General features: G+C 47.9%; 8 protein-coding genes across 8 annotated transcripts; 5 read left to right on the top strand and 3 right to left on the bottom strand.

Moving 5' to 3' along the window:
• Nucleotides 1–106: 106 nt before the first annotated feature.
• BDV38DRAFT_251657 (peptidylprolyl isomerase) lies at nt 107–935 on the top strand. The gene is made up of 3 exons (XM_032055061.1): nt 107–262; nt 456–558; nt 650–935. Exons 1-3 carry the CDS (start codon nt 152–154, stop codon nt 802–804), a joined length of 369 nt encoding a protein of 122 aa, XP_031911666.1. The 5' UTR covers nt 107–151; the 3' UTR covers nt 805–935.
• Nucleotides 936–988: 53 nt separating this feature from the next.
• On the bottom strand, nt 989–2,339 carry BDV38DRAFT_284684 (UDP-galactose transporter HUT1; the record flags this gene model as incomplete). Its single annotated transcript, XM_032060322.1, has 2 exons — nt 989–2,054; nt 2,113–2,339. 2 exons carry the CDS (start codon nt 2,337–2,339, stop codon nt 989–991), a joined length of 1,293 nt encoding a protein of 430 aa, XP_031911667.1.
• A 143-nt stretch (nt 2,340–2,482) lies between these two features.
• Nucleotides 2,483–3,735, top strand: BDV38DRAFT_133707 (uncharacterized protein). The gene has a single exon (XM_032051330.1). It carries the CDS (start codon nt 2,916–2,918, stop codon nt 3,582–3,584), a length of 669 nt encoding a protein of 222 aa, XP_031911668.1. The 5' UTR covers nt 2,483–2,915; the 3' UTR covers nt 3,585–3,735.
• Nucleotides 3,736–8,472, bottom strand: BDV38DRAFT_133711 (putative transcription factor SipA3). Its single transcript, XM_032051331.1, has 6 exons — nt 8,301–8,472; nt 7,869–8,232; nt 5,334–7,812; nt 5,195–5,281; nt 4,915–5,136; nt 3,736–4,864 (listed from the first exon to the last, which is right to left on the bottom strand). Exons 1-6 carry the CDS (start codon nt 8,354–8,356, stop codon nt 3,888–3,890), a joined length of 4,185 nt encoding a protein of 1,394 aa, XP_031911669.1. The 5' UTR covers nt 8,357–8,472; the 3' UTR covers nt 3,736–3,887.
• A 233-nt stretch (nt 8,473–8,705) lies between these two features.
• Nucleotides 8,706–10,873, top strand: BDV38DRAFT_133729 (KRI1 family protein). Its single transcript, XM_032051332.1, has 2 exons — nt 8,706–8,949; nt 9,012–10,873. The coding sequence occupies exons 1-2, from the start codon at nt 8,781–8,783 to the stop codon at nt 10,667–10,669; spliced, it is 1,827 nt and encodes a 608-aa protein (XP_031911670.1). The 5' UTR covers nt 8,706–8,780; the 3' UTR covers nt 10,670–10,873.
• Nucleotides 10,874–12,770: 1,897 nt separating this feature from the next.
• Nucleotides 12,771–14,076, top strand: BDV38DRAFT_284688 (putative mitochondrial ADP,ATP carrier protein (Ant); the record flags this gene model as incomplete). The annotated part of the gene is made up of 4 exons (XM_032060323.1): nt 12,771–12,812; nt 13,006–13,027; nt 13,147–13,469; nt 13,525–14,076. The coding sequence occupies 4 exons, from the start codon at nt 12,771–12,773 to the stop codon at nt 14,074–14,076; spliced, it is 939 nt and encodes a 312-aa protein (XP_031911671.1).
• Nucleotides 14,077–14,543: 467 nt separating this feature from the next.
• BDV38DRAFT_284689 (uncharacterized protein) lies at nt 14,544–15,422 on the top strand (the record flags this gene model as incomplete). Its single annotated transcript, XM_032060324.1, has 1 exon — nt 14,544–15,422. The coding sequence occupies one exon, from the start codon at nt 14,544–14,546 to the stop codon at nt 15,420–15,422; it is 879 nt and encodes a 292-aa protein (XP_031911672.1).
• Nucleotides 15,423–15,898: 476 nt separating this feature from the next.
• Nucleotides 15,899–17,674, bottom strand: BDV38DRAFT_133934 (uncharacterized protein). The gene has a single exon (XM_032051335.1). It carries the CDS (start codon nt 17,499–17,501, stop codon nt 16,374–16,376), a length of 1,128 nt encoding a protein of 375 aa, XP_031911673.1. The 5' UTR covers nt 17,502–17,674; the 3' UTR covers nt 15,899–16,373.
• Between the last annotated feature and the right edge of the window lie 28 nt (nt 17,675–17,702).

A 17,702-nucleotide genomic window follows, 5' to 3' on the forward strand; every position in this document is an offset into this window, starting at 1 on the left:
AAAAAAAAAAAAAAAAAAAAAAAAAAAAAAAAAAAAAAAAAAAAAAAAAAAAAAAAAAAAAAAAAAAAAAAAAAAAAAAAAAAAAAAAAAGGAAGAAGTCTAAAAAAGGCACTTACCCAAAACAATCCCAAAATAACGACGACCTCCAAAAATGGCGCCCAAGAACAAAGGCGGAGACAAGAAAGGCAAGGGAAACGATGGAGGTGATAAAGGCGGCAAGGGATTGAAACCAGCTACTTCGATTAATGTGCGGCATATTCTGGTATGTATTCCCCTTCCCCCCTTTTTTTTTCTTCCTCTTTTCTATCTTCCTATATTTTGGGTTTCGGCAATATATATAAAACGGGGTATATGGGGTTGAATCGGTTACGTGTAGATTGACTGCCATCCCTTCGATATTAATCATGTTATGGGTATGAGACATTTATTTTCTAATGATATTCGGTTTAATTTAGTGCGAGAAACACTCCAAGAAGGAGGAGGCTCTGGAGAAGCTCCGCAATGGGTCTAAGTTTGATGACGTTGCTAGGGAGTTCTCGGAGGATAAGGCGAGACAGGGTATGTGGTTATTTCTTTCTTTATCACTCGTCCTTGCCTTTCTATTGCGCTTGTTTTGAATGAGGAGAGATGTATTGATGGCTGTGCGTAGGTGGTTCTCTTGGCTGGAAGGTCCGGGGAAGTCTTGACGGCACATTTGAGAAGGCAGCATATGAACTCGAGCCCAGTACGACGGCAAACCCGAAGTACGTGGAGGTGAAGACTGGATTTGGATACCATATTATCATGGTTGAGGGGCGGAAGTAAAGCATAACTTCCATATGCAAAAATTAATCATTCTATCCGAAAGGGTATTGAGACTATTAAATTGAGATAATACCATGTTAAGACCGAACTACGATAACGAGCCTCATGAACCTAATCAAAAGCGCTGTGATTTTATAAAAAAAAAAAAAAAACAAGTCTATATATACAAGAGCTAAGTATTACTTTACTGGCTTTTTGCAGCCTTCGCCCGCTCTTTCGCCTTCTTCTCTTGTCTCTGCACCATGGCCTCGGCACCAATGCCACCGAAAACCAGGCCCACACCCAGCCACTGCCCGGCCGATAGAGAGTGGCCGAACCAGAAGACACTCAGGAGCATGGTCAGCATTTTCCGTGTGACAGTGACAGTCACCAGGAGCAGAGATGAGAAGCGGGAAAGGGTATAGAAGATAAACAGCTGTCCAACTGCACCACAAGCTGCGAACCCTAAGACATGCTTCAGAGCTTCCGGATGCCTCGACAGGAAGGAAATGGCGGACGTTAATTCGGTCTCAGTAGACGGGGGAATGGGGATGGGAAGAACGGCATGCAGAATGCCGGTGGACGACAGGTGGGGCATCACAAGGAGATACGTGCTGGTTAGGAGAGTCGAGAGGACATTCTGCGCTACCATCATCTGCGGCCCCGTGAAGCGGGTGTAGATCTGTGGGGAACTGAAGACATGGTCTTGAGTAGTGTTCGTGAGGCCGTCCAAGAGAAGATTGATGGAAAGGAGGAAAATTCCCCACATGGATGAGCCGGACTGGTTCTTTGCAGCTGATGCGGCGACCTTCTTGCTTGTACCCGGGTGGTGCAGTGTGAAAGTTGCGACTCCGAGAGTGACGAGGAGAACGACCCCATATTTATACAAGGGGTACCTTTTCCGGAAGATGGTCAAATGGAGGAACATAACTGGCAGGAGCTTGCACGATTTTGCAAGAATAAATGTCAGATAGTCAATATGCGCAAGACTGGCGTATCCAAACGGCGATGCGAGTGACGAGGAAATGCTAACGAGGAACAGAGGGAACAAGATCTTCTTGGTCGGGAAGATCGATGGTATCTTCTGGCCAGCTGGGGTCGAGAAAAAAAGGTACAGGAAGCCAGTGATAGCGGCAAATGTAGACTGGATTGTGTTCAAGACAATCGAAAACGTGAAGCGCTCGGTAGGAGGTTCTGGTTCAGCTGCAGTTGGAGGACGGACAGGGTATGAGACTGTAGTGATCGCTTCTTGAAGGACACCCCAAGAGAGACTTGCGCGACTGTTAGTTATTTGCGAAGTAAGAGCCAAAGGCAATATAAGTCACTTACAACGACGCATAGATCCCCAGGACACAAATCGCAAGTTGCGCCAAACCTGGAGTCTCCAGAGCAGCTTCATGCGCGACCTGTCCTTTGGACGCATTACCATTGGCAGCAGGCTGCTTAGCGCTGCCATTCTGTTGTTTTGATTGTGAATCAGGTCCATCCGGGGCCATGTGCATCAATTCAGACGAAGTGGCCCGTTGCAAGGGCGTTGCTTGCTTCTGGCGCGCCATCGAAACAAGCTATAGTAGAACAAGATCAAACGAAGGACAAAGGTGATTAGGTAGAGTAGGATGAAACAGAGAAAGAAACGAAGGGAAAGTCTCTATGAAAGAATGGAAGGGAAATGCGAAAACATAGACAGAAAATGAGAAACAATAGCAGGGGGTCTCAGGGCCAGAAATAAGGACGTCCAGGCTGATGATGCCATGTGTTCTTCTTTTTCCCAAAGAAGAGGAACGCTAACTTAATTTTGTGAATAAAATAATTAAATTTATCGGAGTTTCATTCCCCACTTCAAGGGAACTTTTTCTCTCCACCACCGATAGAGAAGTTCGGTACAAGCACCACAAGCTGAAACAATCCTTTTGGTTCTTTTTTTGCTCTCAATTAATAGCTCATCCCAGCGCATCCGCATCAATTCTGAGATTGCGTTCTACATTCACCAATTTCGCGTTGCGCATTCCATAGGCACAAGTGAGCGAAGGGAGAAAAAAATAAGAAAAAGAGAAGGAGAAGAAAAAGACAGACAGACAGACAGACAAAGAGAGATAAGAGGCAACGACTAAAGAGCAGGAAAGGGAGACAATATGGCATCAATACAGTCCACCTCTATGGCGACACCAGAGCTATCAGCTCTCACTAACCTCATCTCCCACTCCGCATCCTCCCAACCCCTCTCCGCAAGCACAGTCCAAATCCTCCACAACCTCCAACACCAACACCTATGGACATCAATTCAAATTCACGATCTCAAGGACCCAAACCTCAGGGCTTCAGCGCTAGGAGCAGAGCTAGCAACAATACCTTCAGAAGATCAAACAGCTCCCCGGTATCTAATCTCTGGTATACCTCCGCATCGAGTCTACACACATCCAGATGAGCAACTATACCTACTAGAACGAGGACTCCGTGAAGAAGACATTGAACTGGATCGCATGTTTGTTTTACCGACTGTTAAAAACCAACCGTGGAGTCTGCGCAAGATGACGTCAGTGTTCGATGCGCTTCCTGACCAGGTGGACATTCAGGCTGAGGAGGCTTCAATGAATGACGGGGACGAAACAAATGATGGGGCCAGCGGAGAAAAAAAGGCCAAGCTGGTAGAGTACTACGAATATAGAAAGAAGGCTCGTCTCACGAAGGAGTGGGGTGGAAAGAGGCTCCTCCTTGCCATGGTAGATAGGGGAATGGGCGGTGATGGGACCGTGGTCTATTATGTTGTTCAAGAGGGTGCTGTGAAGCCTCGGCAAAATTAGAAATCCTCTATCCAAATTACAATTATGACCCCAGTTTGCGATCCACTACAGGAAGTACAACAAACGGGGTGATGTCATATCGAATCACGAGTGTGGGCCACGACATGAGAGGTTACGGACAATCTCTTAAATCTCTTCGGTGTGCTATACAATTTGAGCTATACATTCAAGTGCTAAACATGGGATTGTCTTGGACCACATTCATGAGACAACACAGACCTGTTAATTGCAATAGGGTATCGTTCAAACAAATATCAGAGGACCCGGAATACACAAAATGACCCACACATCTCTGGCGCCTACTCAAGAATTGCCATATGCATGGTGATTCTCCTCGACTAAGTCTTGTTCTTGATGGCAGCTAGTACAATACCTTTCGTACCATTCCCTGACGTCGTCGGATAAATCAGCGAACGCAACCTGACTTGTCCGATCCACCTGCATGTCAATCTCGTCATTGTCACTACTCTGTCCGAGAAGGGCTTCGATTTGGTCACAACGCCTCAGTTCTTGTCGGAGCCAACGCCCCCATTCGTTCTGGAGGATCTCTCTTTCGATGCTGTTCACCACGCGGAGGCCTACCACAAGGTCATGTCGATGCATAGCCAGACGTTCACGAGTCTGCTGGAGCCGTCTGGCTGCACTCTTTGTCGCTGAATCTCTCGGACCAGACGTACTGATGGACAGCGGGGTTCCAACATTCCGTATTGTTTGCTGATGGAAGGTGGCGAAGCAGTCACTCACGTTGTCGCTCGCATGTCCGAGGGTTGAGTTTGCAATCACTTCATCGATGTCCCTCATGTAAATAGCTTTGCTCATGACATGGTCCGGGTGAACTCCCAGACGAGCCATGAAATTCTCGGCCTTCCTTTCGTACCACCAGTCATAGGCGTCCCGCGAGGTATAGAATCCATTAATTAACATGCTGGATATCAACAAGGCAAGGATGATTAGATTAGCGTTTGCAGTTTTCCAGACCCAGCGAAAGAGGGCAAACGTCCAAAGCATCACGGATGATACGGCGCTTTCAAGGAAGCTGACGAATGTCTCAAATAGAAGTTGGACCAAAGTCCTCTGAGTGCGAGGATTTCGAATCTCTATCTTGAAGTCTGACTCGCCTAATTGTGATACGGTGTTCTGGCGGCCGACGTGACCGAAGATTGTAATGGCTTTCTTGGTTCGGCTATGTGCACCGAGCCTACGCACCTGTTCGCTCACGAGATCCACAAGATCGAGAGCATCTTGCTCTAGGTCACCGGTTGCTTGCTTGTCAATGACGCCTGATAATCATTAGCAATGATTTATGCGGACCTGGTTCTGTCATACTCACGTTGAATGCCATAGGGTGACCACAACCACTCCACCTTAGTATATATAGCAAGCTTACTCTTGCCCTTCGCGACAAACGTGATCACAATCTTACTGACCAGCCTGAATGAGCGCTTAAAGGGAAGATGCCAGGGAGTCCGTTTGTCCGTTATCATGTAACACAAGTGGTCATTGAGGACATCTATCATCTGATAATCAGATATGGTCTGGCCGTGCTTGTGGCCTAGTACACGGCGTATTAGTTGTAGTTCTATAAAACACATATACGTCGATTCACATACCAAGCATATTCGTGGTCTCAATTTGGTACTTGATATCTCTCCTCAAATGGTTAGACTCATTGCGAGACCAAGGTCCCTGCTTGATATCTTCAAGCTAGTCAGCAATGCTGTACCTTCCATACGGGTTCATGTAGCTTACCTCGAGCCCTTCTTTGGTGCAAAAGGAGCTGCCAGACAGCGCTCTTGTCGCCGAATAGAATATGGAAAACCGCCTTAGGGCTGAGATCAAATACCCTCTCTGCTGCAAGATGAAGGTTGCCTTGAGGAACATATTGAACGGGTTGAGTTGGCAATCTGAACTTCATTACGTCTTTGCCGTTACTGCCCTTCTTTGAATGCATATCTAAGCCTTTCTCGATGTAGATGGCCGGCCGAATATCCTTCCGTGGCCCTTGAGCTGCAGCGTCTTCTCCAGATAATTTCTCGTCCATGCCCACGTCTTCCCAGCTATCAGCGCTAGGAGTCCGTGTTGCCGCATCTGCTTCCATTTTATTCAGAGCATTAAAGATTGCTTCAAGCCCCAGAGGTTCAACAGCGGTCGTATCATCAATTAAGAAGTTGAGCCGTCGTTGGAGGAGTTTCAATGGCTCGAGGAAAGTCTTCACCGTAATTCGACCCGGGGTATCTTCACCAGGCCTTGGAACGGTGTGAAGGAACAAAAAGTCAGAATCTCTCCCAGCAGCGGCTGTCACTTCTTTGATACTCTCTAACGAGACGCTCGTTGTTAGTACAAGCCCAAAATAGTGGCTATAGAAGTATAGGTCGCGGGTCGTAACATAAGCTCTCCCCGGAAATTCTTGCTGATCATTCATAGTATATGTCGCTCGGAAAACCATGACTAAAGGCTCATCCTTTTTGACGTTTGGGAAAAGCAGCCGGAACTGGGCGTCTTGAATCTTAAGTTGCTGCGGATAGTAACTCGGATACTCATGCGTAACTCCCAAGACTGCACGTTGCACTTGGGAGGCATTCCCGTCCAGGCTCACGGTCTGCCTATGGCGGGGTCCGACCTTCTGTTGCTTAGCCGCAGTGCCACTAGGGGTAATCGCTTCTGTCGACACTACGTGCTTTGATGAGTCACTCATCCGGGAGGATGGTCGTTGTTGAGAGGCTGCATCCTGTTCCATATCAGGGAACCCCAGGCGCTCTAGTTCAAGTCTGTTTACGAAGCTCCAGTTAGAGCTACCCCACAGGTTCGCCATCATACCACTTGGCATGCCGCCAGTCTTGTCAGCATGTCCCAGCCCGATTCCTCTTTCATTGCTCACGATAACAGCCGCCCTGCTCATACTTGTAGGTGCAGGGGGGTTTGCTAGCGTCGGTGGAGCAAGAGTTGTGGGAGGATCAAAGCGGTTGGACATACTACGTCCCCTGTTCGGGTCACTGTCTGCCACGCTAGAAGGAAGTGCAGTACCAGAGACAAGAGCGTTATGGCTAGCAGAGATAAGGCTGGCTATTCCACCTCCAGCACCCGGTATGGACGTAGAAGGTTGTATATTGTTGTTCATTTTGCGGTGGAGGTCCAGTTTCTGAATTATTCGAGATGTATGTTCTCTAGGGGAAGTCTCGCAATCAAGTCCAGTGAGGCGTCGGCTGATATCGCTACTATTTCGAAGAGAAGCCGGGTCTCTTTCTGGGAGAGGAAGCATGCCATTGCGGTCCGACGAATAGTGTTCGTCATTTGAGTGAGGTGTTAAAGAATCCGCTGGGTCAGCAGTGAACTCTGGGGCTGGAGGTTGAGAAATTGCGAAAGCCGGATCTTGGACAGTAACTTTGCCAGAAACTGAAAGATCGGTACTCGCTGGGTTTTCCAAGGCTTTCCGTTTAGCAGCCTCAAAAGCCGATATCCACTCCATAAGTTCCTTTTGAGTATCTGCCTGGAGCATGACACTGTTGCTTTTCGTCTTCACTTCGAAGCAAAACCGCCTTTCTTCTTGGAATGCCGCTCGGACGCTGCAGAGTAAAACACCAATCCTTTCACTTTCTTCAACACCACCAGTTTTGGGACCCTGCACAAGGCACCCAAATATGCCATTCTTCAAGAATATCCAACGTCTAACCCAAGAAGTCCGTGTAGGCTTGCCGTAAAGTGTTCGCAGATACACCCATCCCTGTTTTTCAGGCCTGGCTTCTTTCGTCATGCTAAGATTCGATAATGGGCGGGACCCAAGGTAAGGAACAGTGGACACAGAATAGTCGTCAAGCTCACGAGAAGGTCTAGCCGCCATCTCCGCTGCTTCTTCGATTTCCTTCCTTGCAGAAGATAGCTCTCGCTTGGAAGACCTTTCACTTGCATCCATTTCAAGTACCCAACCTTTTATCCTGTCCATCTCATGGGCCCACTTGGCAAAGCCTGCACCGTTGATTTGAAAGAATGTCTTGAACTCCCGCCATTGATCAAAGGAAACACCGACCAAGAGCCGATCAAGGCCATTCCGTACTTGGGGGGCTTGCACTGAGAAGTCCATCGAAGCCTTGAGATAAGCCTTGCGAGCCTCGTGAAGTTGAAAGGCGTCTTCTCTCAGAGCCGACGGTTCCTTCGATTTAGATTGCGATGAGTATCTAGACAAGAGGTAGTCATAATGCTTTTGTGTCTGATCGAGCACTCGGCGGGTCTCCTATAGCGGGGTTAGATACTGATAGACCGGCGCTGTATGGGTGGTCCTAGGGTCACCTTGAAGTTGCGCAACTCCTCTTGAATAAAGATCCTGATAGGTTCTGCAACCAACATCTCAATTTTTTTTGAAGTAGATACCAGCCCGTTCCACAATTCCTTTGAACTGTCCCCGCATCTCCTCATTGACAATAGCGTATAATCGTGATCGAGAGCAGCTTCTGAGACTGCGACAGGGTGTGTAGAATATGACAGAAAGGTGTTAACAATATTCTCCATGGATGCTAACTCCATAGAGAGCTTCGAAGCAGCCCTCGCATAGCCATCGAGCCATCTTTCTAGGAACTCGATCTGGTCGGCAAAGTGTAGCGTGGTGGCACGGAATGTCGGCGAATCGAGAGCGGCCTCCTTTAATCCAACTGGGCTTTATCGATATTGTTAGTATCATCATTGATGCTTCTATCCTTAGAATACAATATTTGCACAACTCACACCACGCTGACGAGCTTCCCGACTTGGGGCACAGGGCTCTGTTGCTGGGTCGACATCTAGTGTATGTCACCGGCCATACACTTGATGCGAGGAAAGGTAGCGATGAGCACACACAAACAATGGCCCCCAAAGTAGTCAATTTATCAATATAAGGGGCATTCGAAACAAATAGGGGTATGGGTCAGAGAAGGAAGTAGAAGTCGTATACTTAGGCCCGGAGCTTGGAGTGAGCGCCTCCTCCGTCAACTCCATTTGGGGATTAACCAACTCTCACGAATGATTTAATTGGCTACGTCAGTAATTCGTTGTTGCAGCCTGGATCCTCAGGCAAAGTGTGGGTCTCGAACATTGAGGCGGTGAGGGTGGGCGGGTTTTCTGCCGCATACTATCACTTTTTTTTTCCGAGCGCATGGCGATAGTTGAACCGGTTGGTTTCACACGAGCATTGCTATTGATTTTTCAGTATTACTCGGCATAAAGATGGAGCCACCGGCAAAGAAATCGCGGAAGCTTTTCGACGACGACAGCTCCAGTGATTCTGGAGATGAGTCAGGCGGAGTCCCGGTCAACAATGGAGTTACCTTCAAAGTCAATGAAGAGTATGCCCGTCGATTTGAACACAACAAGAAGAGAGAAGAAATGCAGAAACGTGCGTTTATATGAATCTTTCTCCTATGCATCTACGAATACTAACAACGGAATCGTCTACAGTGGAATCAAAACTAGGTAAAGATTCTACCTTTGGAAAACGCGGCGACGATGAATCCGGTGACTCGGATGAGTCAACCTCCGAAGAAGAGGACGACGACGGAGAACTGGCTACTGAAGCGCTTGATGCGGAAATCATGGAGACCCTCAAGGCAATTCGGACGAAGGATCCGCGTGTGTACGACCAGAACGCTACATTCTATAGTCAAGCCGACGAAGACCAACCAGGAACTTCTGAAAAGAAGCAGAAAACCATGACCCTTAAAGATTATCACCGAGAGAACCTACTTAGTGGTGCCAACTTAGCAGAGGAAGATACATCTGAAGCTCCAAAGACCTATGCTCAGGAGCAAGAGGATTTGAAGAATGCAATTGTCAAGGAAATGCATGCGGCTGCCGACAATGAGGATGCATCGGCTGACAAGGAGAGTGACGACGATGGAGACTTTCTTGTTGCCAAGTCAGCTCCCGAGCCCGTATCGGCGCCGAAGAAGGACGTCAAGTTGGACATTGAGAATGCGGACAAAGATCCAGAGACTTTCCTGTCCAACTTTCTGTCAGCTAGGGCATGGATCCCAGCTGGCAGGGCAGACCTTCAGCCTCTTGAGTCTGATGATGAAGAGGATGATGCACGGGCAGAGGCATTCGAAGAAGCATACAACTTCCGCTTCGAAGATCCTAGCAAAATCAACGCAACGTTGATTACACACGCTCGTGATGCCACGAACCAGCAGTCGGTTCGCAGAGATGAGAAGAGTGGTAGGAAGAAGCAAAGGGACGCGGAACGCTTGAAAAAGGAAGAGGAAAAGAAGCAGCGTGAAACAGAAAAGAACCGACTGCGCAAGCTTAAGATGGAAGAGCTTCAAGAGAAAGTCAGCCAAATCAAGGAAGTCGCAGGCCTCCGCGCATCCGAGTTCACTGACGAGGAATGGGCCAAGTTCTTGGATGATTCCTGGGACGACCAGAAATGGGAACAAGAGATGCAGAAGCGATTTGGTGAAGACTATTATGCTGGAGAAGGTGATGGTAAAAAGAAACCCAAGAAGCCCACTTGGGATGATGATATCGATATCAAGGATCTTGTACCAGACTTTGACGATGACGACGAGAAGCCCGACCGACAGCAATCCGATGTTGAGATGGATGATGCTGAAGACGCCGAGGGCGATGAGAGCGCATCCAAGAACAAAAAGAGCAAAGCGCAGGAGAAGCGGGATCAGAAGCGTGAAGCTCGCAAGGATCGACTACGCATTGAAGAGGCAGTGGATCGCAACCTGGATCTGGATATCAACCTCCTTCCCGGTGCAAAGAAGCACCAGGGACATTTCCGCTACCGCGAAACATCTCCAAACAGTTTTGGTCTGACCGCACGAGACATTCTTATGGCTGAGGATACTCAGCTCAACGAGTATGCGGGATTGAAGAAACTTGCTTCGTTCCGTGATCCCGAGAAAAAGCGTCGTGATCAGAAGAAATTGGGCAAGAAAGCTCGGCTGAGGCAATGGCGTAAGGATACATTCGGCAACGAAGAGGGTCCAGAGTTTGTTTTCGGCAGTGGGAGAACGGTTGACGAGAAGGAAGATGCCACTGATGTTGGAAATGTCGATATCCGGGAGGGAGAACCTAAAAGAAAGAAGAGAAAGAGGTCGAAGAAGCACTAATGGCGTCCGATAGTAAGCCTAGCGCTTAATTACTTCTAGCATTGGAGTTCTATCTACATCCGGGACGTTTGATTTCTTTCATTATGTGGAGTTGCATTTGTATTTATCGGGGCTACCAAAAGAATAAATGGGTTTATGAATAGCCGGAAGTAGAAGGTTCACACGTGAGACGCATGAGATATATAATTGAACAACAAGGTAGGTATTGACAATGTCTGTACGGAGTGCGGAGTAGGGAAGTCGCTAATAGCAGCGCATTTCTATACATCAGGTTCCGATGGACTACGTCCAAAATTTTGTATGTATGCACTATGTACCAAGAGCATTTCCTACCCGGCTGAAGTCGTATAACTTGGCTCTCGACCACCGGATCATCGAGCGTTTGCCAAGCGGTATCCGAAAAGTGGCAATTGGGTAGAATGAAGGATTTTCACGAATCTAGAATCGAAAAAGAAGTGGCAAGTTCTCTTCCCTGACGGAACAATCCGAATCCTTGGGTCTGGGGGCTCATACCCTACTTCTTTTGCTTAACCAGTGAATATTATAGCCAGGATGGCGAATATGAAATTGATGCTGTGAGTATTCATAACAAAAGATGGACCCCCATGTTTGGTGGGTCTCCGTTTTAACGGGCGACTGAGAAGTTTTACACTAGCTTTTGTTGCCCCGTCATTAAAAGGAGAAAATGATCTCTAGAGCTAAAAAAAAAAAAAGAAAAAAAGAAAAAAGGGAAGCCGTGTGGATCCGCATGGAACCGTCCATACTCCGTACTCTGTACCTCTTGACATCGTGTCTTCTTTGGACCGCGAATATTATAGCTAAGAACAATGGTAATGTTTGAACAAGTGTTGAGACATAAATGGATCATGGCAGAGAACAAATTGACCAAGCACAAGGTTATATCTCGTATTGACAGGTCTGAAATTCTTTTGGTAGAATTTGTAGGGACACGTATGTATCAATAGTACCTATTAATATCCGAGGTAGTTTGAGGTACAGCACATATGAGAAACCTTGGGAGTGAATAGCTGGAAATGAGGGATTTGGCCATCATCAGCCCTGCAGGCCATGGAGGCTGAGACCGAAAGATAGCGAAGCTTGAAGAGATGGCGAATAGGAGAAATACAAGGAAATCGACTAGTCCGGAGTATTATTCAAGATATCAAAGGGCTCTTCGACGGTGTACGAACGCCATGGCAACGATAGCTGGCGGCGCACACGACCGACATTAGCTTCGGAGTGAATTACGAATTTCATACAGCTATATGGTACGGAACGGCAAAGAGATTTAGTGATCATTTTGAATTTGCCTAGTTCATTTTCCGTATGGCGAATACAAAGTCAAAGTCAAGGGAGTCAACGTCCGTTGCCGATTAAAATTTGATTTGCCATCGGAAACTCGGGACCAAAGGGAAGAAGGGGAACTTCCCCATGTGGGTGTGGGTGAGTGAGCATCTGTTTCTGAGCGGAGAGGCTCCAATTGTTTGTTGGTTCGGTCACGGGGAAATGGGAAAGGGAGGGAAAATTCGAATATGGAACCTTTTCTGAGGAGGTACAGTATCAGAACGGCCGATTCGGTATGCATCCGAGAAAATCCAACCGTGACGATAGACCCCCCTAGACGAAAAATATTACTATTATAGACATAGTTAGTTTCTTTTTAGAGAAAAGAACCCAATAGTTCTTCATAACTATCAAAACCAATTCATCTAGAATTTATATTTTTTTTTTCCTTTTTTTCCCCTCTTTTTTCTTTCTTGTTTTGGGGGTATCTCACTTGGACCAAGACCAGTCGGAATGGTTTCTGGAGCGATCGGGAGATATCGGCTCTGGTTGCCTGGGCCAGCATTAGCGCCGGTTCCAGTTTTTCTTTTTTTTTTTTTCCCTTCCCCTTCCCTGGACTGCCGGTCGCTGCCACTGCGAAATTGGCCAGCGTATCCTAAAGCGGTCTTAGCGTCTCCGCTCGCTTCTTCCCGCTTACAAGAGCCTTCGCTCGCTATTTTTTCTCCCTTTCCCTTCCTTCTTCTCTTCTTTCTTCCATCACTCTCCTTATCCATCTCCTCTCTTGGTTGTTTAGTTTTCATTCTTCACAGCCGCCAAGATGTCCGTTAACCAGGGCGACAAGTCCGTTTTCGGCATGCCCGTAAGTTACTATTGCTCCCAGCTGTGCTGGCGAAAACTTCAGATCACGCGCTTCCTGGTCTCGATGGATCGTGTTGCCTCTATAGCATCGAAAGAATCATCGGAAGCATCAGGAAATCGGGATTCAGAAGATTTGACGCGATGGCACGCAATTGATCTAAGGAATTGATGGCTAACAAGAATTTTCACAACAGGGATTCGTTGTCGACTTCATGAGTATGTGCAACCCGAACATCCCTTGATCGATTGGCCAAAGCCAAATAGACCAATTCCTATCAATGCAGACTTGCTAGATCTGTGCCCATGGTTCGACATGTACTAATCAACCTCAACAGTGGGTGGTGTTTCCGCTGCTGTCTCCAAGACCGCTGCCGCCCCCATCGAGCGTATCAAGCTCCTCATCCAGAACCAGGATGAGATGCTTCGCGCCGGTCGTCTCGACCGCAAGTACAACGGTATCATGGACTGCTTCCGTCGTACTGCCGCCTCCGAGGGTGTTGCCTCTCTCTGGCGTGGTAACACTGCCAACGTCATCCGTTACTTCCCCACCCAGGCTCTTAACTTTGCCTTCCGTGACACCTACAAGTCCATGTTCGCCTACAAGAAGGAGCGTGATGGATACGCCAAGTGGATGATGGGTAACCTTGCCTCCGGTGGTGTATGTCTCCCCAGAATTAGCACCTGATCGAAACATCACTAACAAATTATACCAGGCTGCTGGTGCCACTTCCCTTCTCTTCGTCTACTCTCTTGACTACGCCCGTACCCGTCTTGCCAACGATGCTAAGTCCGCCAAGGGTGGTGGTGACCGTCAGTTCAACGGTCTCGTTGATGTCTACAAGAAGACTCTTGCTTCTGATGGTATTGCCGGTCTCTACCGTGGTTTCGGTCCCTCTGTTCTTGGTATTGTTGTCTACCGTGGTCTGTACTTCGGCATGTACGACTCCATCAAGCCCGTTGTCCTGGTTGGTCCTCTCGAGGGTAACTTCCTTGCTTCCTTCCTTCTCGGCTGGACTGTCACCACTGGTGCTGGTATCGCTTCTTACCCTCTTGACACCGTCCGTCGTCGTATGATGATGACCTCTGGTGAGGCCGTCAAGTACAGCTCTTCCTTCGATGCTTTCCGCCAGATCGTCGCCAGGGAGGGTGTCAAGTCTCTCTTCAAGGGTGCCGGTGCTAACATCCTTCGTGGTGTTGCCGGTGCTGGTGTCCTGTCTATCTACGACCAGGTCCAGCTCATCCTCTTCGGCAAGAAGTTCAAATAGACGATTGATTAAGTTCAATTCGTTTCGGGTGTGACGTTAATGGGGAAAGGGCATCTGGCGTAACTGCCAGGTGCTGAAAATTTTAGATATGCGTCAAGGGATTGTATAATCTTGAGCATAGAGCAGTGTGCTATTTCCTTGTACCAGTTGTACTTTACTGCCTGCAAGTTTATTTTATTTCCTTTTCTTTCCATCTTGCTTCCTTTGCCAGTATGATGCGGAATCAAATAGCCTGTCTTTTTGGTTTACGTGGTCTTGTAAAATCTCTCTGAAAACTCTGTAGGGCGGTCAGTGAATAAAGTCACCTGATTAACTTCACGTGCTATCCCTTGATGATGACGTAGACTCCCAGTGGCTGCAGATAATAGTAGCTTTCGAGCTACCCTTGCGACAGCTCCTAGAACATGATTGCTATAAGACCAAAGCATGCTTTGATTTCTGACATCAAACTAACAGCATCTTGTATCATGGCTTCGTCTCCAAATACACAGGAGGATAACCTTCAGACCTCATCTTCCCGAACCCCATCTCCAGATCCAACCTCTAAGCAAGACGAGCTCGAACCTCCAACCACCTCAGCAACAGCAACAGCAACAGCACCACCTTACTCCCCAATCTACGCCACGGCCGAACCAGCCAGTATGCCCTCACACCCAGCCCCAGCACCAACCGACCCCCCGACAGTACCTATGCACCCGCCCCCAGAACCAGCTACTACCACCACTACCACAACGACAGCAACGACGACTACTAATACCTCCTCACCACCACCCCAACCCGGCACTCAACCACATCCTCCTTCACCAGAAACCCAAGGACCAAAACAATCTTCTCTGTCAAATCCTCCACCCCCAAAACCAGCCGATATCCCCCCCCAACCGCAACCACAAGCACCGTTCGCCGCAAGTACCCAATCTAACCCTACTACTACTACTACTACTACTACTACTTCTCCTACTGCAATTACTGCTACTACATCTACTTCTCCCTCAACTACTGCCTCCAACTCAACTCCCAGATCCGGGTACAGCTACAGCTACTCTCCATCGTCGTTAACACAACGACATCCCCATCCGCACTCTCCAACGCAAGCCGCAGTCCCAAATTCGACATCAACGCCCTACGCATCCCTCTATCAGCCGCCAACGAGTACAGTAAACAATACATCTCTCTCGGGGAATCCATCCCAGTTACCGCTGCATTATACATCTGCAAACACAGACATAGGGACCGGTGAATCGGGATTTCTAGACAATGCCAAGGCGTGGTTCTGGAGCGCGGGGAATAAGTTGGCGGAGGTTGAAGCTGAGGTTTGGAGGAGGATTAATGAAGCTCATGATAAGTAGATTCGTACGGTGATTTTGCTCTGTTGAGGGGGGGGGTTTCCGATTGGGCTGAGTTTCTTTTTCGTTTCATATGTTATGATGGATGCTTTAGAGCGGGTTGGAATGGTGTTGTTGCTTTAATGGGATTGGTTGGTATTAGTTGTATATTTTATAGGTTTTACTGCTTTAGTGTATTCTATACTTTGAAATTATTGGTGGTTCTATCAGCATGCTCTAAAAATGTATTGGTTATCGATAGCACTAAATTGTTAAGGAGCAGGAATTATAGGGTGACCAATAATACAGGGCTACAATGCGGAGCACAGCTCATTCTCTTATCCGATGGGCCTAATCTCATTCTTGGAAGGGGTATGAGTAATGTAAGCTTCTATTATATGACTTGTTGCCGTTGAAGGCAAACTTTGATTAGTTCTATATAGTATTTCCACCACCGCAGCTCTTGTCTCCGGTTGTGAATATTGCCATCAATAATTTCTGTGCCAGCCAAAAACCATATGGACAATAATCGAGATGATACAGCTCTCGGTATGATATAATGCAAATCAGAGTAGAGATGGCTGCCCTAACATCCGGGCATATGCAATGAGTACAGGGTAGCAGGATATATATCGAAGTCGCTGCAGAACCCACAATTAAAAAAAGAAAGGAAAGGTGGAAAATAGAAAATAAAAAGGAAAGAAAGCCGTGAAGGCATAATGCAATAACTTGCAGCAGTCTCAGCTGCGAAAGAAAATACCATGCGAACGCCAGTTCAATCCCAAGTCCCAATGCATCATAGCCAGCACCTCGAACCAGTCGGGTCAGCTGGCACATCCCTTTCAAGGGTAGGTCGTAGAACGTAAAGAGAACAAAGAAAAAACGTATGCTAGAGCTAAGGACCGGCCATGAAGCTCCATAATATAAAACGCAATGGGCATAATCTGAGCCAGGTTTTTCGTCCAGAATATAACATTACATAGACCCAAGACGCAAAAGCGCCTCCACTGCGGCACGCTCTTCGGTATTGCCTACCATGCCATCTGGAAGGGAGAAACCAAGTTGCTGAATAGGAGGCTTGCGCGGCGCAGACTTTGCTAAAGATGATGATGCAGGCCCACCGCCTCGGAGTTGTGGCGACGGATGGAGTCCGTTGACGAAACCGCCCCCGCCGTTCAAGGACCGCGCACGAAGCGCTGCAGCACCTATCTGTGCCCAATCCTCTTCGTCGGTGACGTCTTCTTCGCCCCAGTCCTCATCCTGAATCTCATCATCCGGAGCCTCAGAGGATGAACAGTACTCTTGTCCATTCCCATCGAGTGACATCTTGTCCGCCTCATGCTCCGATATATGCCCGGCATAATCCATTTCCGTAAATGAGAAGACAGCCGAATCACCAGTCACACTGGACCCGTAAGGCTGCAGACTGCCTCTCTTCCCAGGAATCTGTATCCCACGCTGTGAGAATGAGTTCGAGAAGCTAGAAGGGGGCGACAAGTTCTGATGCTGCGCATCCCTCGAGGGTTCGCCACGACGTCGTGCGTCCCAACGACCCCATCCGACTTTCTCAAAGATAACATCATTTGCAGGACCGCCACGTTTCTCATCATTTCCCCGACCTTCTAATGCCGCAACGACTAGTCGTCGTGCTTTAGCGGGAGGGATTCGGGAAAATCCTGGCACTGATGTCGTCAGGTAGCCCATGACATGGCGGATAGCGAGGGGTCCGTGCTGTAGCATGATCTCCGGTAGGTGATACTTGGCTAGCATACTGGGGGTGATTGCCCCAGCGCTGTCAAGATCACCAACACTCTGATGGTGCTGGTTCTGACTGTCTGCATCGGCGTCACCCAAGTCGATATCGGAATCAACGTGAGATGTAGCAAAAGGAGGAGACGTGGGATGCCTCACGTCCTGGCCCTTGAAGGCCTGCGGAGGAAGCGTCGGCGAGATAGAGTTAGGGGGAGTCGGTAACATAGTATGACCTGAACGAGAAGAATCACGGCCACCAGAAGTGAAAGCAGAACGAGGTTTGGGAATATCCACAGAGGCTGTCTTGCCAGCAAGCGCCATTGCAATGCTAGAGGTAGTCTGAGCAGCCATGTTGGGAGAAAAGAAGATATTATTATTTAGTTGGTTGTTGTGGTGGCTAATCTGTAATCACATGAGTCAGAACAATCCACCAACCGGAAGGCACGACCTGAAGTGTGGAAGGGGTGGTGACTGGATACCTAAAGAGTGGTTGTGCTTATGTATGTACAGGCAGAACCATGGACGACAAGCAAAGGACCAAAAATTGTTGGA

This window comes from Aspergillus pseudotamarii, assembly GCF_009193445.1.
Source record: "Aspergillus pseudotamarii strain CBS 117625 unplaced genomic scaffold BDV38scaffold_41, whole genome shotgun sequence".
In the NCBI taxonomy this organism is placed as follows: Eukaryota; Fungi; Ascomycota; class Eurotiomycetes; order Eurotiales; family Aspergillaceae; genus Aspergillus; species Aspergillus pseudotamarii.

Bases quoted from the DNA above. Each gene is read 5' to 3' on its own strand.
- BDV38DRAFT_133711 (XM_032051331.1), bottom strand. From the start codon at position 8,356: ATGTCGACCCAGCAACAGAGCCCTGTGCCCCAAGTCGGGAAGCTCGTC. The intron at 8,233-8,300 runs GTGAGTTGTGCA...ATATCGATAAAG, and splicing joins GGGAAGCTCGTCAGCGTGGT to CCCAGTTGGATTAAAGGAGG. The intron at 5,282-5,333 runs GTAAGCTACATG...ACTAGCTTGAAG, and splicing joins GCACCAAAGAAGGGCTCGAG to ATATCAAGCAGGGACCTTGG.
- BDV38DRAFT_133729 (XM_032051332.1), top strand. From the start codon at position 8,781: ATGGAGCCACCGGCAAAGAAATCGCGGAAGCTTTTCGACGACGACAGC. The intron at 8,950-9,011 runs GTGCGTTTATAT...AATCGTCTACAG, and splicing joins GAGAGAAGAAATGCAGAAAC to TGGAATCAAAACTAGGTAAA.
- BDV38DRAFT_133707 (XM_032051330.1), top strand. From the start codon at position 2,916: ATGGCATCAATACAGTCCACCTCTATGGCGACACCAGAGCTATCAGCT.
- BDV38DRAFT_133934 (XM_032051335.1), bottom strand. From the start codon at position 17,501: ATGGCTGCTCAGACTACCTCTAGCATTGCAATGGCGCTTGCTGGCAAG.
- BDV38DRAFT_251657 (XM_032055061.1), top strand. From the start codon at position 152: ATGGCGCCCAAGAACAAAGGCGGAGACAAGAAAGGCAAGGGAAACGAT. The intron at 263-455 runs GTATGTATTCCC...GGTTTAATTTAG, and splicing joins TTAATGTGCGGCATATTCTG to TGCGAGAAACACTCCAAGAA. The intron at 559-649 runs GTATGTGGTTAT...GGCTGTGCGTAG, and splicing joins GGAGGATAAGGCGAGACAGG to GTGGTTCTCTTGGCTGGAAG.